Source organism: Lycium barbarum, chromosome 4, assembly GCF_019175385.1.
Source record: "Lycium barbarum isolate Lr01 chromosome 4, ASM1917538v2, whole genome shotgun sequence".
Classification (NCBI taxonomy): Eukaryota; Viridiplantae; Streptophyta; class Magnoliopsida; order Solanales; family Solanaceae; genus Lycium; species Lycium barbarum.
This window is the reverse complement of record NC_083340.1, coordinates 16,513,993-16,536,397: the sequence shown is the minus strand read 5'-3', so window position 1 is coordinate 16,536,397 and position 22,405 is coordinate 16,513,993. Positions and strand designations below refer to the sequence as shown.

The window sequence follows — 22,405 nt, the reverse complement described above, 5'->3', positions numbered from 1 at the left end:
ATGATATAGTCACAATCTCTCGTATCATTCTCCACCACTTCAAAGACACTTATACTACTGATTTTCTCACTAGTAGACCTCTCCATATTACTCACAGACCCCCTAATGCTTTTATCGAATCTGACTATCACACCCTTAATCAAACTCTAAGTTGGGAAGAGATCCACAGAGCACCCCATTCCTTCAAACCTCTCAAAACACCTGGACATGATGGACTTCACCCTGTGTTCTTCCAAAAATTATGGACTGAAACCAAGCAAGCTATCTCAATCATTTGCTTTGACAGTTTCTCTCATTCTAAGATACCCCCTGAAATTAATAGTACCCTTATTACCCTCATCCCTAAGATTAAGAACCCCTCTAACATATCCAACGAAAGACCTATAAGCCTTTGTAACATTAGCTACAAAAATTATTGTCAATAGGATTAGACCCTTCCTTAATAAAATCATCAGCCCTAAACAATGTAGCTTCATTACTGGTAGAAGAGCAGTCGACAATGCCATCATTGTCTAAGAAGCCATCCACTCTTTTAGAAAGTCTACTAACACTAAAAAGAAGATGATGCCGAAGCTAGACTTAGAAAAAGCCTTCGATAGACTAGAATGATCTTGTATTTATAACTCTCTGAACGAACTCAATTTTCCTCCTAATCTCACCTCACTGATCATGAATTGCATCACAACCACTAGCACTTTTGTTATTGTCAATGGTAAACCTTCTGAGTTCTTCCATCCCTCAAGGGGGATCAGGCAGGGGGATCCACTCTCTCTATATTTATTCATTATGTCACGACCCAACCCCGTGGGCCATGACTAGTGTCCGAGCTGGACACCCATATGTACCTGTCAAACATAATCGGACTGATACTATAGGTCCTCAATCAATCACAACATAATGACATACGCAAGCCGACGAGGCTGCCACTGTATATATTATTATTCTACGCAAGTCGACAAGGCTGCTACCACAACATGACAATATATGCAAGCCGGCAAGGCTGCTACAACGATAGAACATGCATACTGATAATACACACAACTGATCATATCTGAATACAACCCACATACATGTCTACAGACCTCTAAGAGTTTTAATGGTGCAATATGACGGGACAGGGCCCCGTCGTACCCCCGGACAAAAACATATATATATACATATCAGTAAGTCTGTACCAAAATCTAGGCTCCGGAACGACGGAGCTCTCTAAGACAGCAGAAAGGAAATCCTAAGCTAGTGGATCACCAAAGCGAGTATCTGCACCTGCGGGCATGAAACGCAGCCCCCCGAAGAAAGGGGGTCAGTACGGAATATGTACTGAGCATGTAAAACATGAAATACAGTAAAAGGGATCATAACTGAAATAAAGAGTACAGGAAACAAGTATAATGTTCAGAATACCAAAACACTTGCCTTTGAAACATAATTATGCTTGTCAATATCGTATATCATATACATATATCCCGTACCCGGCCCTCTAGTGAGGGACTCGGTGAATAAAGTCATCATATGCCCTCCTGGACGCCATAACATGTAATAGTATCATCATATCATCATATATATATATATATATATATACCGTACCCGGCCCTCTAGTGAGGGACTCGGTGAACAATGCAGTGAAACTGTGCACGATAACATACCCGGCCCGGGACTCGGTGAAAGATATATTGAGGCATGCACGAGCAGAGTAGTGAGAAACTATATGCAATTTAAAACATTTTCAAGGACTCAATAGAATAGTCAACACGAACCACCATTTGCAGTTTCAAATAATAGTCATATCAAATACCTTTCGGATGTCCCCGTGGATTATATCAAAATGAAACTTTGAAATCATATGTACATATCAAAACACACACAAAAAAAAATATAAGTTAGGGGAATCAAGATCATTAGCCATCCTAGTGGCTCTAGGATTAGGAATTTCTTTGGAATCGTATATATATCGTCTATTCATTTCACAAAGACCATGCCAAAAAGAAATAAGGGTTAACTTCACATACCTTACGTCGTTCAAGAGCTTAGTCCAGCCAAGAACTTCCACAATTAATATGATAAACCTATAATCGTAAGAATACGCACGTGACTTAAGAAGGCTTTCGCATATCATATATATTAATTGATCACTTAATTCTAAAACGAAACGGGCAGCATCTCCTCTATACCATTAGTACCTCCCAATTTGGTAGATTAGCCCAAAAACAAATAAATCCCAAAAATACAACATGCATGTCCATAACAATTTCATAATACTCTATAACGAGCGACAATCTCGAATTATAATACGTATACTCCATGGCACCTTTTCGTATGTTTTCTTCTTAACCTTAAAAATATTCTCAATATGATAAGGACATCATTTACCACAAATCCCGGTTTTATATCATATATTTACAACAAGAAAAAAAGCCCACAACTCCAACTATATCAATTGACAATTCTATTCGTAAGTTCGCGTGTAACACCCCAAAACTTTCTTTTTTGAAAGTAACACCTCAAATTTTTTTTAGAAGATTTTTTTTTTTTGTTTAGTTATGTTTCGGGTGATCTGACTTCGGGAGGTCGTAACCCCATCCGAATTTGGGAATTTGGAAAAACTCATAAAATGAAAGTTGTAGATAATTAACATACCTTTCCAACCATATATTATGGGCTTATAGGTGACATCTGGATAAAGAGTTATGACATTTTAATGCAGAAAGGTCAAGCTGGACAGCAAAATTCGGCCCAACCCGATTCCAAGTCGGGTCAGGCCCAACTCCTTAGCCCATTAAGGGATATTTTTAGCTCCATTCCCCATTTTCAGATCAAAGAATATCCAAAACCTCCTAGAGAAAGAGAGAGAAGAGAGTAGAGAGAAAAAAAAAACCAAGATTTGATCAAAATCTGAGCTCCGAATCCCAAAGCTCGTGAAGAGAAAAGTGTAGAACGAGTTATCATCGTCATTTTAAGCTAAATATTGACCTTGGGGAAGGATATTTCGTGCCTTATTGCAACGAAAAAGATAAGATTTATTTTATGTTATTAAAGTGTTTATTTGGAGTTTTAAAGGATTAGAGCGGAGAAAATAGCATTATAAACTCGTTTGTTGCCTTATTGCAATTTATGGATTGGGGGCTGTTTTGCTGGATTTAAATGGGTGGAATTAATGGAGTTATGATGTATAATAATTGTTGATGTTTTTATTGATGTTGTTGATAAGTTCTTGTTCTTGAATTTGGGAGAATAAAGTGTATGAAGATATTGTATACAAACCCGTTTTTGGATTGGGACTGTTGTTAGTGTTTTTACCATAACTCCTTGTATACAGCTCCGTTTGGGTGCTTCAAGATGTTCTGGAAAGCTATTTCATAGACCTAAAACTTTCATTCAGGCCGTAAAACCCAGTTTTGCATTTAGCTACTAGAAAAGGGGTGATGAAGTGCAGGGGGAGGTGCTGTCCAGATTTCTGTTTTGAACATCCTACATGGACTGCTGTTAGTATTTTGAGCATATCTTTTTGTACAAAATTGTTGTAGGAGTGATTCGAATTTCGATGATACCCTAAGACATATATCTACAACTTTCATTGAGGACACAAAGTTCAGTTTTTCCATTTACCCCTTCGAAACTGAGCAACAATACAAGACAATAGCGTTGTCCAGAATTTCTGTTTTGATAGTTTGGGCTGATTTTCGTTGATTTCGTGTTTAGTTGTGATGTGCTGGGACTTTTGAACTTAAGTAGATATTTTATTGTGTATTTAAGGTATATATGCTCTTGTACAAGCTAAGAGGAATTATTTGACGAAGTGGACTTTGGTTGGTCTATGGCGTAGATGATTTGAACTCCTCGAGTTGTGGTAGAACTTGTTGTGTGGTAAAACGCCAAGGTTTGTGTATAAACTTGAACTTAAAATATCTTTATTTTTCTGGAATTTTGAAGTATCTTGATGAGTTATTTCTTTACTCTTAATCTTATATTATTGTATGGTTATTGTCTCAAGTATTGCAAAACTTTTGCTAAATCGCCCACTTGTACGAATTGCTTGATCATTTTGCATTCTCGTTGGGACTTTATCCTTCTTGTTATGGTGACTAGTCATCGATATTGGCATGCCCCTTGATTCGGATCTTGCCCATCTTGACTTTGGATTTACATTTCGTCTTGACGATGGATTTTCGTCCATTTTCGAGTTCGAGTGGAAAGCCACTTTCAACATGGTTCTTGATTCTCTTGATATTGGGTGACGACCCTTCTTGATATGGGCTTCGGTCCTTCTTGATTTCGGTCCTTCGGCCCGTCTTGATATTGATTGTGCTTAGTGTGATGGCATGACGTACATATTGGGCGAAATTGATTATTTGACAATTCTCTTGAATTGAATTATAAGTTTTCTTGATACTTGAGCCTTAATATATTAGTAATGATATTTTGAAACTCTCCAAGGTTTGTATTCGATACTTTGATATACTTGTGCACTTGGGCTTATTGTTACCTTATTGAGTCACTTACGGCGAACAAGGGAATTGGAGAATTTAATGGCTCCAAGCCCAAAGTTTATACACCACTAAGCTTTATCTTTAGCGATAGTTGTTTTCTATCATAGGTAATGTGCGAGATGAGATATGAAGATGGTCACTTGGAGTATACTTTTGGGAGCCTTAGTGAATATCACATGTGCATATGCATTTAGTTTTTGTAAACTTTTTGGGGACTTGTACATGATACATGTGTGGCACTTATGTATGAAATTTTGAAGGCTTGTGGAAAACAAGACCATGTGCTTGTAACTTAAACTTGGTGACTAATTTAGCTATTTTAGGGTGTGTTTTTAACCCAAGTCATGTCATATACTGAATTTGTATTTTGTCTTGTAATTATGTACAAAGGATGATATTAGTTTTGTGAAAATCTCTAGTTTGGGTTTTGTGTACCGTATGGACCCGCAATCGTGTCGATTTGGAAATAAAAGTTCAATGCGAAGTTCGTAAATGTGTTGACTATTTGAGAAGGGAACTACTATTTAAAAAATGGTTCTCTGATATTGTATTTTATCTAAGAAATTTTTTCGGAGCGCACAAATAATAATAAAATAAAAATAAAATGTCGTACTTCCAAATTTTTCCGCATGGGCCTTTTTCCGCTATTAAATATATTTGTGAATATCTTTTGGCATAAGTTCCTTCTAAACGGTGTAAGTGTAAAATTGACATTTTGTTTCGTAATGGTGTCCTCCCAAAGGGGGGTGCTACAAGTGTTAGTATCAGAGCCTAGGTTTGTGATTCTAGGACTTTTGTTGTGATTTGTTGGTATATTGTTCCTTTTTGTCAGATGTTTTTTTTTTGTATATAGCGCATATGTATCATGTACATGTCCCTAATGCAATGTGATCTTCCCTTATGTAGGAATCAAGTCGTGGCATCTTCTACTTCTAATAGACTTATGGAAGCCGCTCGTGAGAGTTTAAATAACTCTAATGCCCAACCTCACCTACAAGAAGGGGTTGGAGAACATTTTGCTGATTCTAATCCTCCTAGTGCAAGTGGATCTGAAGCGGGAAATAATCAGGGTACAAGAGTTGGGCCACACCCCCAGATGAGTCATAGTGCTCCTGCTGTTGATCCCCCTTTTCAACAAATGGCTGATTTCTTTCGTCACATGGCTAGAAGAATGCCTGACGCTACTGAAATGAACTTTGAGAAAATGAGAAAAATGGGTGGAGTTGAGTTTGAAGGCACTGTTGACCCTACAGATGCCGAGCAGTGGTTGGAACGGATTGAAATAGTTTTTGAGCAATTAGAGTGTTCAGACGCTGCCAAATTTAAGTATGCTGTCTCATTGTTACAAAAAGATGCCTATGATTGGTGGGTAAGTGTACCGAATGCCATACTTGGAATGATTTTGTGAAAGAATTTCATATGAAGTATGTCCCACCTGCTTATCATGATGCAAAGAAAAAAGAGTTCTTAAATTTAGAGCAAGGGGGTATGTCTATCGCTGAATATCAACAGAAGTTTCTCAGGCTATCTCGTTATGTTGGGGGTATTATTAATAACGAAAAAGATAAGTGTAGGCGATTCGAAGACGGTTTGAATGATTCTATCAGAAAATCTGTGGCGGTCCTACAACATGAAAACTTTTATAAATTAGTTTCAGCTGCTCTCACTTGGGAAAGGGTCGACAAGGAACAAGCTAGTAGAAATGAACACAAGTTCAGGAAAGCTGATGCAGATTCAAGAGGTCCATCAAAAAAGGGAAGGTTTGACAGTTCCAAAGCTAATACTGTTCGCAAGTTAGCCCAACATAAGCAAAATAAATCAAGTTCCTCTACTGCCAGCACTCCAAGCTATGGCCAAGGCAAGACTCGTATACCCACTTGTGCACAATGTGGAAAGAATCACTTTGGTACTTGTAGGAGAGCTTCTGGTGCTTGTTTTAATTGTGGAGCTTCGATCATAAAGTGAAGGATTGTCCTAATTCTAACCCCACTTCTTCTCCGCGTACGGAAGACTCGATTCAAAAACCTCTTACCACTCCCTCTCAAGGTAATAGAGGTGCAAGATCTAGAAACACACAAGCAACAGGTGCAGGTGGAGCCAACCAAGCTAGTGGGTCAAGAGCTACAGCACGACCTTATGCGATGAGACAGAGGGATGACCAAGATGGAGCAGATGTGGTTGTTGGTAAATTTCACTTATTCGGCTTATGTGTTGTTACATTATTTGATCCTGGTTCTACACATTCCTATGTTTGCTCATCATTGGCTTTTCCTGACAACGTGAAATCTGTGAGACTTGATTGTGGTGTGCTTGTCCAAAGTCCTTTGGGTCAACAAGGCGTTTGCGATCAAATCTATCGGGATTGTCCCTTAGTGATTCAAAATCTAGTCTTCCATGCTGATTTGATTGAAATGCCTTTCCAAGACTATGATGTCATTATCGGTATGGATTGGCTTTATAGATATCATGCGCTAGTTGATTGTAGGTCGAAGCATGTGACCTTTAGAGCTCCTTCACTTTCACACATCATTGTTCAAGGTGAAAGATCATTGACATCTAATATTATCTCCGCGGTTGTGGCAAGGAAGATGATCAGACAGGGTTGCGAAGCTTATCTTGCTCATATATTTGATACACACCTGGAAATTCCAAGCCTTAAGGAGATACCAGTGGTGTGTGAATTTCCTGATGTCTTCCCTGAAAATCTCCCCGGACTGCCCCCGGAAAGGGAGGTTGAATTTCCTATAGAGGTTATTTCTGGAACTACTCCTATTTCTATAACGCCTTATCGAATGGCTCCAGCAGAATTGAAGGAGTTGAAAAATCAATTGCAAGAACTCCTTGAGAAAGGTTTTATTCGCCCGAGTGTTTCTCCCTGGGGAGCTCCTGTTCTATTTGTTAAAAAGAAAGATGGGACTCTTAGGCTTTGCATTGATTACCGACAATTGAACAAGGTAACAATTAAGAACAGATATCCACTGCCTAGGATTGATGATTTATTTGACTAGTTAAAAGGTGCTAGTGTGTTCTAAAAAATTGACTTGAGGTCTGGGTATTACCAACTGCGGGTAAGGGAACAAGATGTCCCTAAAACTGCCTTTAGGACTCGATATGGCCATTATGATTTTTTGGTGATGCCATTTGGGTTGACGAATGCTCCTGCGGCATTCATGGACCTGATGAATCGCGTGTTTAAGCCTTATCTTAATCAATTTGTGGTGGTCTTTATAGATGATATCTTAATATATTCCAAGAATAGTGAAGACCACAGAAAGCACCTTCGAATTGTTTTGCAAACTTTGCAAGAGAAAAAGCTTTATGCTAAGCTTTCCAAATGTGAATTTTGGCTTAGTGAGGTGGCTTTTCTGGGACATATTGTGTCGGCGGAAGGTGTGAAGGTGGATCCTAGTAAGATTCAAGCTATTGTCGAATGGAAACCACCTAAAAGTCCAACTGAAGTAAGGAGTTTCTTGGGCTTAGCGGGATACTATAGAAGGTTTGTCAAAGGCTTCTCCATTATAGCCTCTCCTTTGACTAAAATCTTGAGAAAGGATGTCAAGTTTGTATGGGATGACAAATGCCAGGAGAGTTTTGAAAACCTCAAATCCTTATTGACACAAGCTCTTATACTTACTCTACCAACGGAAAGAAAAGAATATGTGATATATAGTGATGCTTCTCATCATGGTTTGGGTTGTGTCCTGATGCAAGAAAGGAAAGTGGTTGCGTATGCCTCCCGAAAATTGAAAACACATGAATTGAACTATCCTACTCATGACCTTGAGCTCGCTGCCATAGTGTTTGCTTTGAAAATTTGGAGGCATTACTTATATGGCGAAAAGTGTCACATATTTACTGATCACAAGAGTTTGAAGTACTTGGGTACACAGAAAGAGTTGAATTTGAGGCAACGTAGATGGCTTGAACTCATTAAATATTATGACTGCACGATTGATTATCATCCGGGTAAAGCCAATGTGGTAGCAGATGCTCTAAGTCGTAAAGCCCTTGCTAATTTATCTCTAAGTCACTTGCCTTTGTTTCTTAAATTAAGAGACATGAATGCTTGTCTTGCATTTAACTCTGATGGCTCTATTGCTGCTAGTTTGCAAGTCAAACCAGTTCTACTTGAACAAGTGAAAGAAGCACAGAAGTTAGACGAGAAGCTTGTGAAATTGATCAAAAAAATTCAAACTGGAGAAAAGCTTGATTTTAAATTAAGGGAGGATGGTGTTCTACTTTATCAAAACAGGTTATGTGTCCCTAAAGATGACAACTTGAGAAAAGAAATTTTGAATGAAGCACATACTTCACCGTACGCAATGCATCCTGGAGGTACTAAAATGTACCAAACTATCAAAGAACACTACTGGTGGAATGGTATGAAGAAACACATTGCGGAATTTATTTCTAGATGTTTAGTTTGTCAACAGGTAAAGGCCGAGCATCAAGTCCCAACTGGGTTGTTACAACCCTTGTCGATACCTGAGTGGAAATGGGAAAGAATAACTATGGACTTTGTTTCCAGACTTCCACGCACTCAAGGAAATCATGATGCAATTTGGGTTATAGTTGATAGGCTAACCAAAAGTGCTCATTTCTTGGCTATCAGAATGGATTACCCACTTGAACGTTTAGCAGAATTGTACGTTAATGAGATTGTGAGGCTACATGGTGTCCCTGTTTCTATTGTATCTGATCGAGATCCAAGGTATACATCTAGATTCTGGACTAGCTTGCAAGAAGCTTTGGGCACTAGGTTGAACTTTAGTGCTTCCTTCTATCCTCAGACAGACGGCCAGTCCGAGAAGGTGATTCAAATTTTGGAAGATATGCTTCGAGCTTGCATTATGGAATTTGAGGGTAGTTGGGATAGACACCTAGCATTGATAGAGTTCGCTTACAATAATAGCTACCAATCAAGTATTGGCATGCCTCCCTACGAAGCCTTATATGGGAGAAAGTGTAGGACTCCCCTTTGTTGGAGTGAAGTCGGTGAAAGGAAATTGGTTGGTCCTGAGATTGTCCAACGAACTGAGAATAAAGTAAAAGTCATCAAGGATCGTCTAAAAATTGCTTCGGATAGACAAAAATCTTATGCTGATCTAAAAAGGCGTGAAATTGAGCATCAAGTGGGAGATAAAGTATTTTTAAAGGTTTCTCCATGGAAGAAGATTATGAGATTTGGCCAAAAAGGAAAACTTAGTCCTCGATTTATTGGGCCATATGAAGTACTAGAGCGGGTTGGACCAGTTGCATATAAATTAGCTCTTCCACCGGAGTTGGATAGGATCCATAATGTCTTCCATGTTTCTATGCTTAGAAGATATCGCTCAGATCCATCTCATGTTCTTCCTGTTGAATCCATAGATGTCAGCCCTGACTTGACATACGAAGAAGAACCCATCCAAATCTTGGCGCGTGAGACAAAAGAGCTTCGAAACAAAAAAGTTCCATTAGTAAAAGTCCTTTGGAGAAATCATTCTGGCAAAGAGGCTACCTGGGAGCGAGAAGAGGATATGCGAATTCAATATCCACAGTTGTTTTGAGGTAAGTATAAAGTAAATTTCGGGACCAAATTTCATAAGAGGGGGAGAGTTGTAACACCCCAAAATTTTCTTTTTTGAAAGTAACACCTCATATTTTTTTAGAAGAAAAAAAATATATATTTGTTTTTTAGTTATGTTTCGGGTGATCTGACTTCGGGAGGTCGTAACCCCATCCAAATTTGAGAATTTGGGAAAACTCATAAAATGAAAGTTGTAGATAATTAACATACCTTTGCAACCATATATTATGGGCTTATAGGTGACATCTGGATAAAGAGTTATGGACATTTTAATGCAGAAAGGTCAAGCTGGACAGCAAAATTCGGCCCAATCCGATTCCAAGTCGGGTCAGGCCCAACTCCTTAGCCCATTAAGGGATATTTTTAGCTCAATTCCCCATTTTCAGATCAAAGAATATCCAGAACCTCCTAGAGAAAGAGAGAGAAGAGAGTAGAGAGAAAAAAAATCAAGATTTGATCAAAATCTGAGCTCCGAATCCCAAAGCTCGTGAAGAGAAAAGTGTAGAACGAGTTGTCATCGTCATTTTAAGCTAAATATTAACCTTGGGGAAGGATATTTCGTGCTACTGCTAACGTATATATAAGATTTATTTTATGTTATTAAAGTGTTTATTTGGAGTTTTAACGGATTAGAACGGAGAAAATAACATTATAAACTCGTTTGTTGCCTTATTGCAATTTATGGATTGGGGGTTGTTTTGCTGGATTTAAATGGGTGGAATTAATGGAGTTATGATGTATAATAATTGTTGATGTTGTTATTGATGTTGTTGATACGTTCTTGTTCTTGAATTTGGGAGAATAAAGTGTATGAAGATATTGTATACAAACCCGTTTTTGGATTGGGACTGCTGTTAGTGTTTTTAGCATAACTCCTTGTATACAGCTCCTTTTTTAGTGCTTCAAGATGTTCTGGAAAGCTATTTCATAGACCTAAAACTTTCATTCAGGCCGTAAAACCCAGTTTTGCATTTAGCTAATCGAAAAGGGGTGATGAAGTGCAGGGGGAGGTGCTGTCCAGATTTCTGTTTTGAACATCCTACATGGACTGCTGTTAGTATTTTGAGCATATATTTTTGTACAAAATTGTTGTAGGAGTGATTCGAATTTCTATGAGACCCTAAGACATATATCTACAACTTTCATTGAGGACACAAAGTCCAGTTTTTCCATTTACCCCTTCGAAACTGAGCAACAATACAAGACAGTAGCGTTGTCCAGAATTTCTGTTTTGATAGTTTGGGCTGATTTTCGTTGATTTCGTGTTTAGTTGTGATGTGCTGGGACTTTTGAACTTAAGTAGATATTTTATTGTGTATTTAAGGTATATATGCTCTTGTACAAGCTAAGAGAAGTTATTTGACGAAGTGGACTTTGGTTGGTCTATGGCGTAGATGATTTGAACTCCTCGAGTTGTGGTAGAACTTGTTGTGTGGTAAACGCCAAGGTTTGTGTATAAACTTGAACTTAAAATATCTTTATTTTTCTGGAATTTTGAAGTATCTTGATGAGTTATTTCTTTACTCTTCATCTTATGTTATTGTATGGTTATTGTCTCAAGTATTGCAAAACATTTGCTAAATCGCCCACTTGTACGAATTGCTTGATCAATTTGCATTCTCGTTGGGACTTTGTCCTTCTTGTTATGGTGACTAGTCATCGATATTGGCATGCCCCTCGATTCGGATCTTGCCCATCTTGACTTTGGATTTACATTTCGTCTTGACGATGGATTTTCGTCCATTTTCGAGTTCGAGTGGAAAGCCACTTTCAACATGGTTCTTGATTCTCTTGATATTGGGTGACAACCCTTCTTGATATGGGCTTCGGTCGTTCTTGATTTCGGGGCTTCGGCCCGTCTTGATATTGATCGTGCTTAGTGTGATGGCATGACGTACATATTGAGCGAAATTGATTATTTGACAATTCTCTTGAATTGAATTATAAGCTTTCTTGATACTTGAGCCTTAGTATATTAGTAATGATATTTTGAAACTCTCCAAGGTTTGTATTCGATACTTTGATATACTTGTGCACTTGGGCTTATTGTTACCTTATTGAGTCACTTACGGCGAACAAGGGAATTGGAGAATTTAATGGCTCCAAGCCCAAATTTTATACACCACTAAGCTTTATGCTTAGCGATAGTTGTTTTCTATCGTAGGTAATGTGCCAGATGAGATATGAAGATGGCCACTTGGAGTATACTTTTGGGAGCCTTAGTGAAGATCACATGTGCATATGCATTTAGTTTTTGTAAACTTTTTGGGGACTTGTACATGATACATGTGTGACACTTATGTATGAAATTTTGAAGGCTTGTGGAAAACAAGACCATGTGCTTGTAACTTAAACTTGGTGACTGATTTTGCTATTTTAGGGTGTGTTTTTAACCTAAGTCATGCCATATACTGAATTTGTATTTTGTCTTGTAATTATGTACAAAGGATGATATTAGTTTTGTGAAAATCTCTAGTTTGGGTTTTCTGTACCGTATGGACCCGCAATCGTGTCGATTTGGAAATAAAAGTTCAATGCGAAGTTCTTAAATGTGTTGACTATTTGAGAAGGGAATTACTATTTTAAAATGGTTCTCTGATATTGTATTTTATCTAAGAAATTTTTTCGGAGCGCACAAATAATAATAATAAAAAAAAAATGCCGTACTTCCAAATTTTTCCGCATGGGCCTTTTTCCGCTATTAAATATATTTGTGAATATCTTTTGGCATAAGTTCCTTCTAAACGGTGTAAGTGTAAAATTGACATTTTGTTTCGTAATGGTGTCCTCCCAAAGGGGGGTGCTACATCGCGTTTATTCCATCAATTCCTATATCAACAAGCAGGATAACAATAACTACAACACGTTTCACGATATTCCAGCTCACTAAATAATTTATAATAACCACCAAACAGTCCGTATGATAACAACAACAATTTATCCGATTCCCGATATAGTTTTCGTAATTCTTTCATCTATCAACGTAGATACGACTCGGATAATTCAAATACATCTAGGAGAGAGGATTTCTTACCTTATATGTCAATAAATGATCTTCTTCCATCTAACTTCACTTCAAAGAAATCTCCGATTTGCTATCAACCGGAGGAAAGCGACGCCAAAATCAAGTAGTCGGCGAGGGCTCGAGGTCGTTTGCCGTATTGTGTTGCTTCAACGTAACTTGTACATTTTTCATGCCTTTAAAAATGAAGTATATAGTTGCTTCCTATATATTTTGCTGCTCCATACGTTCTTAAGAGAATTATCCCTTTTGAAAGGAATGATTTCAAGCACAACTTTTTAATTTGGGACCGTGAGCCCACTCTTCACTTTAACATATATACATATATCATTTGGAATCCGCGACTTAAGTAGCACAAAAAAAAAAATTGAACCAAACTAGTACAAGAAAAAAAAACCACATTAATAGGTTTCACGCACGAATTTCATGCGTGAAAGGACCAAACTGCAAAAATGCACTTTGGGCTTTTCACACACGAAATTCGTGCGTGAAGCAGGTGACCACGAAACCGTTAAACAGTTGGCCAAAAACAACACGTTAATTATTACCTGCCCATTTTGTTTGTTAAAGTTGACATCTGCTGCTAGTTTCATCACAATTACACAATTGTCCGTATTTCCAAATTTACAGCAATATTAATTATTCCAACAAACCATATGGGTTAGTTTTTTCTTCTTTTCTTTTACTTGTTTTGGCATCTAGCTAGTAATTTCAATACTAGTTAAAGACCAACAGTAGGATTTTTTGTTAATTTTGTCTTTGTATCTGAATGTATTTGTTGAAATCCATTTAAATACATGAAATTTGAATATATTTGGCTTCATATATAGTTGGAATGTACACAATATATTTGAAATACATCAAAAAAAGCCGTTGAAATACATCAATTTTATTTTTTTGTAAAATACATAGAAAAAATCACTGAAATACATTAAAAAAATCACTAAAATACATCAAAAAAAATATATTAATATCTAATTTAATAGCTCTACCGGTAAATGCTAAAATCAAGGATCCTGATTGTTTTTACCGTGTTCTCATGTATTTGTTGACAACAAATACACGCGAAAACATACACTATTTTGCTAAAATATAGCTACAAATGGTAATATTTAAAAAGATAGCTACAAATGGTAGAAAACTATAATAAGGTACTCATTTGAGTAAATTTGTCATATATAAAATTAAAGAAGACAATGTGGATAGTTAACTTTAAAGAATTTTTATTTTTAAAGTTTCTAAAACTTAATTACGCGGCAATCTTTTTAATGTTTATCATTTTTGGAGGAGAACAGACTTCGTTTAATCCTTGAAGCTAAGCCTATTGAGGTATCCTACTCTTGGTCTTTAACTAGTATTGAAATTACTAGCTAGATGCCAAAACAAGTAAAAGAAAAGATGGTGTGGGCACCTTCTTCACGCACGAATTTTCTGCGTGAAAGGCTCAAAGTGAATTTTTGCAGTTTGGTATTCGTGCGTGAAATCTATTAATGTGGTTTTTGATTTTCTTGTACTAGTTTGGTTCAATTTTTTTTTTTTTTTTGCCCTACTTAAGTCGCGGGTTCATATCATTTGTCTCCAACATGCCACCAACAAAATGTCATGAAAGGTGTCAATTTGGTGTCCCTAATCATGGATACGTGGTGTGCATGTTAACATACCCTTTGTCCACTAAATTTTTTATTTAATTCCTTTCTCTCCCATAATAATTCAATCATAATCATTCACCTCGTAATTAATTTCGTAGTTCCCGTCTCACAATTTAACTATGACCTGAACGAATTTAAATATATCTAGTAGAGGAGAATTCTTACCTCATATACCAAGAATTATTCTGCTTCAATCTTAATTCATTTCCAACAGATCTCTGGTTTGCTTGAAGATTTTGGTTCGTATTCTTTGATAGCATTAGAATTTGTTCTGGGAGCTCTTAACGGGAAAAAAAATGTGAGAAGCCACATATTGTTTTTTGCAGATTTTCCATGTAAAGGATAAGAAAAGGTTTAGATAATCACCAATAATGACTTATTCATCTTGGACCCACTTAAAATATAAGAATTCCACTGTGATAAGACCAAAACGTGGAAACATGGCATGCTTTAGTGATCAATTTCCAACCTTGTTGTCACCAGCAGCATTCTCAACTTTCCAAGGCAAAAAATTTTCCTTTAAATATTTCAAGTACGGAAATGGTCAATGAAGACCATGTGGGATGGCCCACAATTTGTAATAAATAAAAACTACCCATGTTTTACTTCTTCGACATTGCTAAGGAACAAATGCTCTTGTACCCTTTTTTTTAAAAAAATCTTATGCGCGTGTATATGTATATTGGCTGCCACATGTCGATAACTTACAGGGCATTTGCCAAATAATATTTATCTCACAATTCTAATTAATTTCTTGATCTCAATTCACTTAAATATTGATCACTTATAACACACTTCATATACTCATTATCATAATCATGTGGTATAACTCTAGTCCATAGCCTCTTTATACAAACACCAAATATTATTTCCAGTCCTCGTTGTCATACTTTTTCCGTCTTAAATTATTTCGGGACTTCATCCTTTTATACACCGAGCTCTTGATTTGCATGCTTGAATAAAACCAAATTTCCGAACTCGGGTAAATTTGCTCATGATGGACGGTTCAATTTCCTAGTCCAAAAATACGGGGTATTATAGCTTGGACTGTATTTCCCTCAAATAAAGGTTGAACCTTAATGAAATTTAATTTTCTTCGATTTGTTTATCTTCTAATATTTACAACCCATATGTACCATCACTCTAACCACCTATAAGCTTGGGGAATAACCTTGTTTCAGTTGCTAATGTCATTTAACTCGCACGCTTTCCAACGTATGAAAACACGGGATGTAACATCCTTCCCCCCTTTTAGAACATTCGTCTTCGAATGTTAAACTTGCCCTGTATAAATATACTAGTTATGGTGATCTTATGACGAATCAATTACTCTTCTGTCATATTGTGCCTTTTCTTGCTTAATTTACTACCATTCTCCACCGAACTTTAGTTATCATTCAACTTCCAAAGAGTGTGGTCATATTATAGCTACTTCCACTCTTTATTTAGGTCGCATAGTCCGCAGGGTACCTTCTTCTTGGAGTCATCATTTTAATCTCCTGACATGCACCACCTATAATATTCCTTTTGAATAGTTGAACACGAGTTCCCTTCTTAGTAATGACTCTCGGTTGTAACACTCCTTTGACACCTCGGGAATATGCTTCCAAAAGATATTAGTGAGTTACTCTCCGAATACGATCCTCCTTGACATTTAAACCCGTCGGTCTTTCCTCTTGCTCAGTTAGTCTAGACAGCTTTTGTCCTCATCGTTACTTCTCCCCGTAAACTTATTTGTATAGTCATTAACCCTATACCCGCATTATTAAATCAACCATGTGAATTCTGTGTGACATACTGATACCATGTCATCTCTTACCATCTCGTGATTACGTAATAGTCAGGAAACTTTCTCTTATCATTGGAATCCTCTTCGAGTGTCTCTTCTCGCTTAACTTATATCTGAACAAAAGTTACAACACATGATGTATCATCTTAAGGGGTTCTAAATCCCATGTCAATCATGTCCCGTACTGGATCTCTCGAGAGCACTCTTTTGAAGTAAATACTCGTATCACTTATATAGGTAGTTTTTTTCCTATCGAGTGACACTTATATAGGTAGTTTTTCCTATAGCACCCTTATCATCACATTGAGGTAAATACCTCTTTTCTGTCACATGCCCGTTTTTCAAATTTATTTCACAGTTCGCCTTACTTTACGAAGTACTACCTTGAACTTTTCGTCCCTCTCTCGTCCTTCGGTCCATACCTTTTTCCATTTCGTCTTTACGTCTCTGCTCGACATATTACCTCATAATGCCAAAGACCAATTTATCTTTGTTATCTAATGTTTATAACTCTTTCACCGTAGGATAGATGCTCGCATACTCTTTTCTGTCTTTGCATCTCTGTACCTAAATTTCCCTCCTTCCATATGCGTCCATATCGTCTTTTTCAATTTCTGTCTTGTGTTATTATTCTTTTCATGTAGCTATTATTTCTATTCCTTTATATCATTCTTTTGTCAACATCTTACATTTGCTTTTTGTTTCTTTCATTTTCTCAGTTTCTGTCTCTTTCACTATCTTTTGTCATTATTCTAGTTCCTTATATCACATACATTAAATCAACCATTTTTTTTTTTGTCAACCCCTATTTTGTTTGTAAGTCACTTTGTCTATCTAACACACTGTATATCTGTATTCTTTCCTCTTCTCTAGTTCTCGTCTCTTATCTATACACTGTTTGTTTTACTGTAATTGTCAACAATATCATAAATCTAATATTCTATAGTAATTTTCATCCTATTCTTAATTTTTGTTGTTTTTCACCAACACCTTTTTATTATAGTCTGCATCATGTTTCTTACGATTATTTCTGCACTATCTCATCATCAACATTATATAATAAGTCTTTTCATCAATTGCTATCTTTACGTCTTTATTTACTTGCTACTATTACACGTATCATTACATCTATTTATTTGCTATGTTTTTTTTTTGTCACTTTCTATCCTTTATAAGTTATTTTTCTCCCTTTTCTCTCTAGTATTTCTTTCACTATTGACACCTTTCTTTATCCCCGTTACTAATCATTGTTCCTCATACTACTTCTTCATTTTTCTATGTCAATTTTTTTTTTTCAAAATTAAATCATTTTACTACATACATAACAACCTTTAATGTTCTTCTCATATTTTTTTCACACTAAAAAATTATCTATCTATTTTTGTAACACTAATGTTTTTCTTACTGTTGTCATGTACATTCTTATATACATTTTTTTTTAATACTTACATTTCATCTTATGCAATACATGTACTTACATTATTAATCCATTTGTCATTTTTACTAATTATTGCAATATATACATCATTGACCACAATCTTCTATCATCAAAACATCGTTACTCTAACTCCACAATCATATTTTTCATCCTCCATGTTTTTTTAGCAATCCTACACATAATTTTTCAACTTTCTATGCACTATTTTCACTCCTGTTAATTAGTTTGTGTCCTACTTTATAATATATATTCTAGTTTTGCTTTTGTTATTCTAGTACCCTTCATTTTTGTTTAAATTTATTGTTGTTCATTCACATTTTACCTTGTTGTAACATCTATCACTACGTTAATCTTAATGGTTTTTTTTTATTATTATATAGATATATTCATTACTTGATATCATACACAACCAATACTTTCCACATACAACACTATCCCACCTACCACTCTCACGTATTACTTCTCAACATACACTATTCTCAACAACTACATTCTACTTAATGTTTTCTTCCATTATTCATTTCTTTTTCACATTATAAAGCTCACCATTATTAAACAACGTGTAATTCTTAGTTATATGCTATTGCACATGTGTATCTTATTTATATAATACCAGCATCCATGTTCATCATCATCTCTTGACACTTATACAATCCACGGCCATCATATTTATTATTCACTTACATCAGCGTCATATTCCCTCAATTCTTTATCTTATTCTCTGTATATTTACAACTTTTTGACTACACTACACATTATGTTCATACTAATAACATCATTTTACACACTAATATACAGTAAACGTATTTTATATTATTTCATTTTAACACACATCCATTATCATGTCACAATAATTTGTCATACTTTTCCTTACTTCCTTTATTATTCTTCTACGTGCTGTATCATTATATTATGATCTCTATATTGTATTTCTTCTGTGCAACACCTCTTTTTATCCTTGTTCCTGCATGTGCCACTATTGTACTCATACTCTTCCATTTCTTGTCATCCTTTCATATATTAACCTTCAAAACATATTATGAACGTATACCTCATTCTCTTCCTTTTTCCTATTTCTGGGAAAATTTGGACAGAGTTTCCTCTGTACTTCTTACTATCCCAGAACCTGCACGCAGAAAATACCAACAATGCCTTACAGGGCCAACATATGTACACATATATCATATCGTATCATAGCCACACAGGGCTCCCAACTTCAAGTGAAAGGTATAAAGGTGTCGGGACTTACCTCACATATCACACCTCCAGACGTACCTGATCCTTTAACGATCTGTTCTGTTATACTTTCCTGCCCACCTTCTCTTTCATCCTCCAATTTTACATTTCAATCACATTTCAATATTCTTACCTTATCCGACATGCCTCCTTCGTACCGTTACTTACCTGTGTACTTTGTAACTTCCAATATCGTCAGTCGCTTCCTTCTGTCGATGTCGTTCTTCAACTGAAATCAAAGGTTAGTACAAGGAATTTCATTTCCTACGGCTGGGCTCTATCGCACGATCTTAGATATGAAAGAAAGGTGACATCCTAAATGTCCTGTAGCTTCCTGTTTATAGATGTGGTGCACAACACACCGATAAATAAGACTCTACTAGACACGGTCTGTAGACACTCCGAGGACGAACAGCTCTGATACCACTTTTGTCATGACCGAACCCCGTGGGCCATGACTAGTGTCCAAGCTGGACACGCATATGTACCTGTCAAACATAATCGGACTGATACTATAGGTCCTCAATCAATCACAACATAATGACATACGCAAACCGACGAGGTTGCCACTGTATATATTATTATTCTACGCAAGCCGACAAGGCTGCTACCACAACATGACAATATATGCAAGCTGGCAAGGCTGCTACAACGATAGAACACGCATACTGATAATACACACAACTGATCACATCTGAATACAACCCACATACATGTCTACAGACCTCTAAGAGTTTTTAACGGTGCAATATGACGGGACAGGGCCCCGTCGTACCCCCGGACAAAAACATATATATATACATATCAGTAAGTCTGTACCAAAATCTAGGCTCCGGAACGACGGAGCTCTCCAAGACAGCAGAAAGGAAATCCTAAGCTGGCGGATCACCAAAGTGAGTATCTGCACCTGCGGGCATGAAACGCAGCCCCCCGAAGAAAGGGGGTCAGTACGGAATATGTACTGAGCATGTAAAGCATGAAATACAGTAAAAGGGATCATAACTGAAATAAGGAGTACAGGAAACAAGTACAATGTTCAGAATACCAAAACACTTACCTTTGAAACATAATCATGCTTGTCAATATCGTATATCATATACATATATCCCGTACCCGGCCCTCTAGTGAGGGACTCGGTGAATAAAGTCATCATATGCCCTCCTGGCCGCCATAACATGTCATAGTATCATCATATCATCATATATATATATATATATATATATATATATATATATACCGTACCCGGCCCTCTAGTGAGGGACTCGGTGAACAATGCAGTGAAACTGTGCACGATAACATACCCGGCCCGGGACTCGGTGAAAGATATATTGAGGCATGCACGAGCAGAGTAGTGAGAAACTATATGCAATTTAAAACATTTTCAAGGACTCAATAGAATAGTCAACACGAACCACCATTTGCAGTTTCAAATAATAGTCATATCAAATACCTTTCGGATGTCCCCGTGGATTATATCAAAATGAAACTTTGAAATCATATGTACATATCAAAACACACACACACAAAAAAATATAAGTTAGGGGAATCAAGATCATTAGCCATCCTAGTGGCTCTAGGATTAGGAATTTCTTTGGAATCGTATATATATCGTCTATTCATTTCACAAAGACCATGTCAAAAAGAAATAAGGGTTAACTTCACATACCTTACGTCGTTCAAGAGCTTAGTCCAGCCAAGAACTTCCACAATTAATATGATAAACCTATAATCGTAAGAATACGCACGCGACTTAAGAAGGCTTTCGCATATCATATATATTAATTGATGACTTAATTCTAAAACGAAACGGGCAGCATCTCCTCTATACCATTAGCACCTCCCAATTTGGTATATCAGCCCAACAACAAATAAATCCCAAAAACACAACATGCATGTCCATAACAATTTCATAATACTCTATAACGAGCGACAAGCTCGAATTACAATCCGTATACTCCATGACACCTTTTCGTATGTTTTCTTCTTAACCTTAAAAATATTCTCAATATGATAAGGACATCATTTACCACAAATCCCGGCTTTATATCATATATTTACAACAAGAAAAATAGCCCACAACTCCAACTATATCAATTGACAATTCTATTCGTAAGTTCACGTTTATTCCATCAATTCCTATATCGATACTTGTATACACTTCTTTATTTTCGTATATACATTGTATAACAACAAGCAGGATAACAATAACTACAGCACGTTTCACGATATTCCAGCTCACTAAATAATTTATAATAACCACCAAACAGTCCGTATGATAACAACAATAATTTATCCGATTCCCGATATAGTTTTCGTAATTCTTTCATCTAGCAACGTAGATACGACTCGGATAATTAAAATACATCTAGGAGAGAGGATTTCTTACCTTATATGTCAACAAATGATCTTCTTCCATCTAACTTCACTTCAAAGAAATCTCCGATTTGCTATCAACCGGAGGAAAGCGACGCCAAAATCAAGTAGTCGGCGAGGGCTCGAGGTCGTTTGCCGTATTGTGTTGCTTCAACGTAACTTGTACATTTTTCATGCCTTTAAAAATGAAGTATATAGCTGCTTCCTATATATTTTGCTGCTCCATACGTTCTTAAGAGAATTATCCCTTTTGAAAGGAATGATTTCAAGCACAACTTTTTAATTAGGGACCATGAGTCCACTCTTCACTTTAACATATATACATTTATCATTTGTCTTCAACATGCCACCAACAAAATGTCATGAAAGGTGTCAGTTTGCTGTCCCTAATCATGGATACGTGGTGTGCATGTTAACATACCATTTGTCCACTAAATTTTTTTATTTAATTCCTTTCTCTCCCATAATAATCCAATCATAATCGTTCACCTCCGTAATTAATTTCGTAGTTTCTGTCTCACAATTTAATTATGACCTGAACGAATTTAAATATATTTAGTAGAGGAGAATTCTTACCTCATATACCAAGAATTATTCTGCTTCAATCTTAATTCATTTCCAACAGATCTCTGATTTGCTTGAAGATTTTGATCTGTATTCTTTGATAGCATTAGAATTTGTTCTTGGAGCTCTTAACGGGAAAAAAAATGTGAGAAGCCACAGATTATTTTTTGCAGATTTTCCATGTAAAGGATAAGAAAAGATTTATATAATCACCAATAATGACTTATTCATCTTGGACCCACTTAAAATATAAGAATTCCACTGTGATAAGACCAAAACGT

At 36.4% G+C, this 22,405-nt stretch overlaps 1 protein-coding gene and 1 long non-coding RNA gene across 3 annotated transcripts; one reads left to right on the top strand and one right to left on the bottom strand.

Annotated features, from left to right (window-relative positions):
* Positions 1 to 1,023: 1,023 nt before the first annotated feature.
* LOC132635396 (uncharacterized) lies at positions 1,024 to 22,298 on the bottom strand. Of its 2 annotated transcripts, XR_009580505.1 has the most exons (5): positions 21,574 to 22,298; positions 20,854 to 20,910; positions 13,088 to 20,094; positions 2,007 to 2,063; positions 1,024 to 1,263 (listed from the first exon to the last, which is right to left on the bottom strand). It is a non-coding gene; the product is annotated as an uncharacterized LOC132635396 (long non-coding RNA). The 2 variants fall into 2 exon arrangements; XR_009580504.1 differs by lacking the exon at positions 1,024 to 1,263 and having other exon boundaries at positions 1,543 to 2,063.
* LOC132636820 (uncharacterized) lies at positions 5,698 to 10,033 on the top strand. The gene is made up of 5 exons (XM_060353852.1): positions 5,698 to 5,853; positions 5,910 to 6,342; positions 6,447 to 7,334; positions 7,566 to 8,450; positions 9,228 to 10,033. Exons 1-5 carry the CDS (start codon positions 5,698 to 5,700, stop codon positions 10,031 to 10,033), a joined length of 3,168 nt encoding a protein of 1,055 aa, XP_060209835.1.
* Positions 22,299 to 22,405: the final 107 nt, after the last annotated feature.

What these genes read in the sequence shown, in the direction of transcription:
- LOC132636820 (XM_060353852.1), top strand. Translation starts at nt 5,698, where the DNA reads ATGGGTGGAGTTGAGTTTGAAGGCACTGTTGACCCTACAGATGCCGAG. An exon ending in CACTCCAAGCTATGGCCAAG is followed by an intron (nt 6,343 to 6,446) that starts GCAAGACTCGTA and finishes TCGATCATAAAG; the next exon opens with TGAAGGATTGTCCTAATTCT. An exon ending in GCAAGAACTCCTTGAGAAAG is followed by an intron (nt 7,335 to 7,565) that starts GTTTTATTCGCC and finishes TAAGGGAACAAG; the next exon opens with ATGTCCCTAAAACTGCCTTT.